Source organism: Dromaius novaehollandiae, chromosome 22, assembly GCF_036370855.1.
Source record: "Dromaius novaehollandiae isolate bDroNov1 chromosome 22, bDroNov1.hap1, whole genome shotgun sequence".
Lineage (NCBI taxonomy): Eukaryota > Metazoa > Chordata > Aves > Casuariiformes > Dromaiidae > Dromaius > Dromaius novaehollandiae.
Window position 1 is genome coordinate 8,514,848 of NC_088119.1, and position 8,365 is coordinate 8,523,212.

An 8,365-nucleotide genomic window follows, 5' to 3' on the forward strand; every position below is an offset into this window, starting at 1 on the left:
AAGCCTGGGTGACCCGGGGACAGGTAAACCGAGGCACAGAGAGGCAGCGACTCGTCAGGGGGTGACGGAGCAGGGACCCAGGTGTCCTGGGATGTGACCGCTCTTCCATGCCACATGGAGAGCCAAGAGTGAGGCCCCCGTCCTGGGACGGAGCCGGCCCAACCAGCGCAGGGGAGAGGGTGGGGGGATCCTGGGGCCCCAAAAAGCCATGACGGGAACTCAGTCAACATCCAATTTACTGACAGCACGGGGTGGGGGGTGGAGGAGAAGGAAGGAGGGAAGGAAGAGGAGAAAGGGAGAGAGAGATTCCCGAGCAGGTCCAAGCATGCTGTGGGAACCAGCCCGCGCGGGCGTGCACGCAGGTGCGCACACGCGGGCGAATACAGCTCAGTAGTGCAATACCAGGGACGAGCAGGGAGTCGGCAGGACGGGGGGGGGGGTCTCAGGCCCACTCCCCCCACCCCGGGGAGGCTGGAAGGGCAGGGAAGTGCTATTGGCAATACTGGAAAGGGCCAGCCCCTCGTCACCCTGGGTGCCCCCAGGTCGTACCCCCCCCAGGGCGGGCGCCGGGGGGGGGGACGGGGCTCTACCCCTTAACACAGCTCTGCCAGGGGACGAGGTGCACCGATAGGGACCTCTGCCACCCCCTGCTATGTACCAAAGTGCTGCCAAACCTGGGGGTGAGGGACCCCCCGGCTCTGCTCCCCCCTAGAGACCCCCCCAATAACCCCCACCCCGTGTTTCACACACTTCCCAGTGAACAATTAAAAAAAAAAAAGCCGCCCCGGCTCCAGCTTCCCCGGCAGGAGACCGAAACCAGGCTACTAAAAAGATGCTCGTGTAAAACACTCCCCCACCCCGGACGCACCGGGGGGGCCCCGGAGGGGCCGCGGCCCCCCAGCGCCCTGGGGCAGGGGCTAGCTACAGCCCGCGAAGGAAGCTAAACCCGCGGCCGGATCGGCGCCTCTTCCCCGCAGCCCCGGCTACGGCACGCGGTAGGTGGACGTGTTCTTGGGCTCGGTGCTGGGCACGCACCAGTCCCCGGCCTCCTGGCTGGCCTGGTAGTGCCGCCAGGCCGACTTGTTGTAGACGGGCAACCGCTCCACCGAGTCCGTGGACAGGGCCTGCGGGAGACACGGGGCAGCTGGGGACGGCCCGCACCCCCGGGCGGCTCGTGGCCCCGGGCGGAGAGACCAGGGAACGGCGGGGAGGGAAGGGGACGGGGAAACCCACCTTTAGGTAGATGACGGCGTCCGTGCCGAAGCCCTCCATGGAGTAGAGCTGCAGATCGCCCTGGAAATACTTGGCGTAGAGGCGGGAGATGGGCAAGCCGTAGCCGAAGCCAGCCTGCGCGGGGACATGGGGTTACGGTCTTCCAGCGCCAGGCCCAGCACCCGCAAATGCTCCCACGGTGCCTCCAGATGCCACCAGACCACCCTGAGTGGCACCGCGGCAGCCCCAAAAGTCACCACATCGCCTCCAGGCACTCCCGAATGTCACTGCACCACCCCCAAGCGTTAGTATGCCACTTCTAGGCACTCCCAAGTGTCACCATGCCACCTCCAGGCACCCCCAAACATCTCCATGCCACCCCCAGTGTCACCATGCCACCTCCAAGCATCCCCCGGCCAACCCCCAGCACCCCTAAATGTCCCCAGGCCACCCCCAGGTAGACTCGCGCCTGTGCCCCCAGCACCCGGGACCTGCGCCGGTCCCACGGCACCTACCAGGGGGGCACCCCCCGTGCCCAGCTGCGGGGTGGGAGCGGTGGAGTACAGGTAGCTGAAGAGACGCTCGATTTTCCGCAGAGGGACACCCATGCCCCGGTCGCTCATCTGCAAGACGCGGCAGGTTGTCAAGGCAAGGCGCCTGGCCCCGTCACTAGCCCCCCGGCCCTGCTGCTGCCACCCCAAGCAGCCCTGACGCACAGGATCACCCTCGGAGGACTAGACGTGGCCAGTCACCCCTCACGCACCTTGATGGAGAGGTCTTCCTGGCCCAGGGCCACCATCACCTTGATGGCCGGGAGCCGCGGGCTGTTCTCGTGGCTCTCCACCGTGGCTCGCATGGCATTCTGCAGGGCGAGGAGTCAGAAGCGGGCATCAGGGCCCCCCGCAACCTCCTTCCTGGTGCGCGGCCCCCCAGCCATGCTTTTCCACCCCGCCTGCCCCCAACGGGCTTGGACAGGGCTGGGTCCTGCAGCTCCAGCCGGAGAGACGCAGAGATTTACCTTGAAGAGCTCGAAGAGCATGTGGTAGAGGTGTGACGGGACATAGACGATGTTGATGGGCTGCTGGGAGTTGTTTGCTGTGGGAGGAGGGCAGCTGTCAGCCTCCCCATCGTCCCCAACCCCGAACGAGCCGCCTGAGAATCCCCAACCCCCAGCGCTCTCCGAACGCAGACCCCCAGCCCTGCCTCACCGTTCACCTCCTCAATCTCCAGGTCGGGCGAGGACATGTAGTACTTGTCACACAGGAGCTTGGCCATGTTGTAGGCATCTGGGGAAGGGAGAAGCGGAGGGGTCAACGCACACCTCCCGGCATGGAGGTGTAAGTGGATTTGGGGCCCTCCTTCCCCAGACACCCAAGTTTCCTGCATTTCTAGAGATCCAGCAAGTTTCTGGCTTCCTTTGGAGCAACTCCAAAACACAGGGGACCTCAGACACCAGCCTTGGCTGAGGCCCACCCAACTTGCGACACAAATGACTCCCAAACAGGAAGATCCAAGGGGAAGGAGAAGATCAAGGGGCCCCCCCCAGACCCCCACTGACATTTCGCCCCCCGGCAGGGCAGGAGCTGAGCCCTCCCTGGCTCCCCACAGACCTCTCACCACGTCGGCCACGCTGCAGTGCGGGTCGATGCTCCCGATGTGCTTGGGGTGCGCCGGGTTGGTGCTGCCGTCGAAGAGCAGCGCTGCGGGGAGACGACGGGGAAGGGGCTGGGTGAGCCGCGGGGATCCTGGCTCAGCCCCCACCCCGGGGACCCCCAGCTCTGCCGCCCCCCACCCTGGGGCATGCCCAAGGCTGGCCTTCCTGCCCCTCCCTGGCATGCTGGTGGGGGGGAAGGGGCAGAGGGGACAGCGGTGCAAGCAGGGGCTGGCGGGGCAGGACATGGGGGCACCTCGGGGAAGGAGGGACCCAGGGCCGGCAGGGACCCTCGGGGTGGTCGGAAGACGCCCCGGGGCCAGCGGAGACCCTTGGGCAGGGGGACGCCGGTCCAGGGAGGGTGCCCGGCTCACTGTGCTGGTTGATGAGCATGCGGATGGAGATGCGGCTCAGGTAGAAGCGGTCGAGGAAGTACTGGATGTTCTGGTTGGACACGGGGTCGTCCCCGTAGGCCTCCTTGTACTCGATCACCCCCTGCGCCATGGTGGGCACCACGTCGTTGTGCCGGTTGCGGATGGTGACGAGGGCGTCCGTGAACCTGGCCGGAGCGAGGGAAGGCACTGAGAGCGGCGGTGGCCAGCTGGGGCACCCAGTCCAGGCAGGAGCCCATGATCCAGGCCAGGTTTCCCCGACGGCTAGAGCAGGCAGCACCAGGGAAAACCCGGAGCATATTCCGGTGGCACCAGGAGACTTTTGCGGGGGCGAAAGGGCAGCTTGGGTCCAAAATACAGCGCAATGTGCCAGGATGCAGGCGCGATGCCAGTGCTCACGGGGGCACGTCTGGGAGGAGGTGACACTCCAGGGACTGCGGACAGGACGTCACAGACACGCTGCCACCCCCCCCGACTTACTGTCCTAGGGTGGCCCGGTCCTCGGGGTCCCTGTCGAGGAACTCCATGATGTCCAGCAGGCTCTGGACGTACCTGGGGAAGGAGCCGGTTACCTCCTGCTCAGGGTCCCCCAGGGACGGGGCACCCCCAGGGACCCCCATGCTTGTGGGGCACAGGGTGACCCCAAGGGCACTGCCCCATGCAAGGAGAGGGAGCTCAGCACCCGGAGAACTGGGGCACCCCCAGAGCCCAGGGCCCCCCCAAGCAGTCCCACCCCCGCAGGAGAGGGGGACAGGAGCAGCCGGGGACACAGCCCCCCAGTCTGGCTGGGGCTACCAGGCAGGAGAGGGGCAACTCGGGGTACCCCCCGTGGACATGCTTTGGAGGGCCCCCACGAGTGCTCCCAGCCCCGAAGAGCTTTGGGGGGGGCCGGATCCTGCCCGGGGCAGGCCTGGCACCGTGCCGTGCGGGCGGCAGGGGCTGAGAACGCTGCACAAACAACTCATCACGTGGCTGCACTGGGATAAGGTTCAAGCTGCCGCAAGCTGGCAGGGGGACACGGCCCTTAAAGGGACATCCAGAGCCTGTCCCCCACGCGGGGACGCGGACCGAGGGGGCTGGACGCAGGGCTGGCGCTGGGGACACCCTGCCTGGTGCCGGGTGCCACGGCCCCGCAGCCCTCGCCCACCCCGCTCCGCCGAGGGCACGGCCCCGATGGGCTGGGGGTCCTGCTGGGCGAGACACCCTCCCCGTGGGGCTGCCTTACGCCCGGCTTGGCCCCCGCCCCCGTCCCACTCAGCAGGTCCTCCTGGATCTCCCGGGGAGGAGAGTCGGCAGCAGCGGTGGCACTTGCGGTGGCAGCGGAACCCAAGCAGGTGACAGTGGTGGGATCCGTGGTGGTGGGACCAGCAGTGGTGGTGGGAACCCCACAGGTGACAGTGATGGGACCCACGGTGGCAGGACCCACGAAGGCAATGGTGGTGGGATCCCAAGCAGGTGACAGCGATGGGACCCACGGTGGCGGGACCCATGAAGGCGATGGTGGTGGGAACCCCACAGGTGACAGCGATGGGACCCACGGTGGCGGGACCCATGAAGGCGATGGTGGTGGGATCCCAAGCAGGTGACAGTGATGGGACCCACGGTGGCAGGACCCACGAAGGCAATGGTGGTGGGATCCCCACAGGTGACACTGGGGGGACCCGTGGTGGCAGTGGGACCTGCAGCAGTGGGACCCTCAGAGTTGATGGCTGTGGGACCTGCAGTAGCAACCCCACAGGTGGCAGCGGTGGGACCTGTGGTGGTGCTGAGACCCCCCCCGCCATGAGCAATAGTGATGGGACCCGGGCAGGCAGTGGCGGTAGGACCCGCGTGGGTGACGGCACCCACAGACAGCCCTGGTGCCCCGGCGGCGGGTGCTCACCAGCTCTGCACCAGCTGCACCGAGGGCGTGCGGAGGACCCGGTCCGGCAGCAGGTTGATCTCCTTCATGATGTTGGAGAGGCGGACGGGCAGCTCCTGCCGCAGGAAGGCGAAGGAGGTCTTCTCACAGGCATTGCTGGAGCCTGGGGGGCACGGGGAGACGGGGTGAGCAGGAGGGACGCCCGTGGCCCCGGGGCAGGGGACGGCAGCGGGTCAACACTATGACATGGAGCCAGCTTTGCCCCTCCACCAGCGGGTACGGCCAGGAACTGGGGGATACTGGGAGGGACTGGAGAGGAGCAGGTCCCATCCTTGGTTGAGAGGAGATGGTGGAGAGGCTGAGGGAGGGCCAGGACAGGGCACAGCTGAGCCCACCGGGGAGGGCAGCCCAGTTCAGCCCAGTTTGGATGCTGGGGGAACAGGCTGGAAGCCCTGGGCACGATTCGGAGGGGAGAAGGACACGGGGCACCATCAGCGCGGGGGACGCCCAAACTGCACCACGGACCAGGCGACCCAGGGCTCGGGGCTCCCCTTCCCGTCCAGAGGGGCACGGACAAGGGAGCACCGGGCCAGCCGGCACCGAAACACGGGGGTCGAGGAGGGGAGAACAGGCCGGGCAGGGAGAGGGGCAGAGCCGGAGGGGGCTCGGGGGGAGGCCGGAGACCCCGAGCCCGGGCACAGCTGCCAGCGACAGCTCCGAGGGGACGCGGGTAAATATAGCATTGACCTTAGGAAAGCCAGCAGGGAACAAGGGTTTGCCGGGAGCCGGCTGCAGGCCCCGGGGATGGTGACTGAGAGCCCCCGGCCCCATGGGGGGGGACAGGGGCAGGCGGGGGCATCTCCTGCCTCCCCAGGGTATTTACCCGGGGTATTTCCCGGTGAGCATCACCAGGGCGCCGAGGGGAAGCCCTGGGCCGGGCACATCCCACCGGCTGGGAGCGGCATTGCCCCGGACACAGGAGTATGTGCAGGGGCCGGGGTGGGTATTTACCCAGCTGTGGGAGCGAGGGAGGGCTCTCTCCAGACAGGGCGCTCAGGAGGGAATACTCACCCAGGTGTTTATGGCATGGGGCTGCACACAGGGTTATTTACCCGGTGGGGGCACAGGGGGCTGGGAGATGCCCGGGCGCACACAGACGGAGTTTCCTGCTGACAGGGCATTCACCCGGCTCAGGGGACACTGGGGACAGTTATGGGGCCAAAGCATGTGGGGATATACTTACCTGGGGGGTATTTACCCCAATAGGCACGGGGGGGTGATGACATCCACCTGGCTGGGCCTCACACAGCGGCACTTCCCCAGGGCAGGGACAAGGCGGGTATTTACCCAGAGCAGTATTTACCTAGCTGGGGGGGCATTTCCCTGGCTGAAGTATCTCCCTGCAGGCAGTCACTTGGGGCAGGGGGGTTATCTCCCCACAAGCGGGTATTTATCTACAGACAATTGACTTAGAGATAGATATTTTCCCAGATCCGGTTATTTACCCAGGAGGGGAGGATTTCCCAGGGAGGGGGATATTTACCTGTTGCTGACCCAGGCAGGGGGAATGTCCCCAAGGCCGTTATCTCCCCAGGGGACATCCCCTCTGGAGCAATTATTTGCCTGTGAGGGGCATGTACAACCCAGGGTATCTACCCGGGTATTTATAGGGAGATATTTACAGGGGGGGTATTTGCCCAGGTATTTATGCAGGGGGCTATTTACCCAGACTCAGATATTTACCGGGGGGGTCCCTCCTTGGGGGCAGTGCCAGATCAGCTATCCCCTCAACCTGGGTATTTACCAGAGGGGGGATTATTTACCGGGTATTTACCGGGGGGGGGGCTGGTGCGGCTCTGCCTGGGACGAGGGCATGGAGGTACCTCCCCAGAGCAGCCGCTGCCCTGGGTATTTACCGAGGGTGAGGGGTTATTTACCCGGAGCCGGGTGTTTTCCAGCGGGGGGGGGGGGTGCAGGTGTCTCCCTCCCGCGGCGGAGCATACGGGTCCCTCCCCGCAGCGGCTGTGGAGACCGAGTGCGTACCGGGAGGGGGGGGTATTTACTGGGGATGCACCGGGGGGGGGGCGGGTATTTACCGAAGTCCAGGAACTGCTTCATGGAGAGCGGCGAGGGCGAGAACTTGCTGAAGTGCTCGATGTAGGTGGGCACGCCGGCCAGGGCCGCCCGCTTCCGCAGGCACCGCAGCAGCCGCATGGCGACCCCGCCGGCCCCGGCCCCGGCCCCGGCCCCGGCCCCGGCCCCGGCCCGCTGCCACCCGCCGGCCCCGGCCCCCGCTCCGCCGCCGGCCCCGCCCCGCGCCGCGCCGCGCGCAAACAACCCGCCCGCCGCCCAATCGCCGCCCGCCCCGCCCGCCGGCCCCGCCCCCCGGCTCCTCCCCCCGCGGCCGCCAACCCCTTCGTGCCCGCAGCGCTCCCCGCTCGGCCCTTCCCGCGCCCCCCCGGCGCCTGAGCGCCCCCCCCCCCCCGAGCCGATACCCCGGCCCCCCCCCCGGGTCTTGCCCCCATTGCCCTGCCCACCCGGGTACTTATCCCCCTGTTACCGCTGCGCACCCGGGTATTTACCCACCCATTACCCCTACGTGCCCAGGGTATTGCCCCCTGTTACCGCCCGTTACCCCTACGTGCCCAGGGTATTTCCCCCTGTTACCCCCTCCCACCCGGGTACTTACCCCCCCGTTACCCCTACGTGCCCATGGTATTTCCCCCTGTTACCCCCTCCCACCCGGGTACTTACCCCCCCGTTACCCCTACGTGCCCAGGGTATTGCCCCCCCCATTACCCCCACCCACCGGGTACTTACCCCCACATTACCCCACTCACCCCGGGTATGTCCCCCTAAGACCCCTTCCCACCCGGAGTATTTTCCCCCAGTCCCTTTCCCCACGGGGTATCTCCCCCCCTTGCCCCTCCCCACACAGGGTATTTTCCTCCGTTACCCCTTCCCAGCCAGGGTATCCCCCCGCTTCCCCCCCATCACCCTCTCCCCCCGTGGGGCATTTTCCCCAGGCCCCCCCCCCCCAGGCCCCGCGCAGCCCCCCACCGCGTCCCACCCCCAGGCCGGGTCTCGGCTGGCGCACGGGCAGGCGAGAGCTTACAAATCCCGGAGCGAGGCTTTATTGGGCACCAGCGGCCGGGCGCGTGCCCAGCCGGGGGGACGCGCCCCCCCCGGGCCCTAGTACCGACCGCGCTCCGGGGCTCCGCACCGAAACGCACGGGAGACGCGGAATAA

At 67.2% G+C, this 8,365-nt stretch overlaps 1 protein-coding gene across 1 annotated transcript; it reads right to left on the bottom strand.

Moving 5' to 3' along the window:
- Positions 1-218: 218 nt before the first annotated feature.
- On the bottom strand, positions 219-7,445 carry PDK2 (pyruvate dehydrogenase kinase 2). The gene is made up of 11 exons (XM_064524601.1): positions 7,213-7,445; positions 5,138-5,279; positions 3,736-3,807; positions 3,238-3,422; positions 2,823-2,912; positions 2,421-2,498; positions 2,231-2,307; positions 1,976-2,074; positions 1,728-1,835; positions 1,234-1,347; positions 219-1,124 (listed from the first exon to the last, which is right to left on the bottom strand). Exons 1-11 carry the CDS (start codon positions 7,328-7,330, stop codon positions 984-986), a joined length of 1,224 nt encoding a protein of 407 aa, XP_064380671.1. The 5' UTR covers positions 7,331-7,445; the 3' UTR covers positions 219-983.
- Positions 7,446-8,365: the final 920 nt, after the last annotated feature.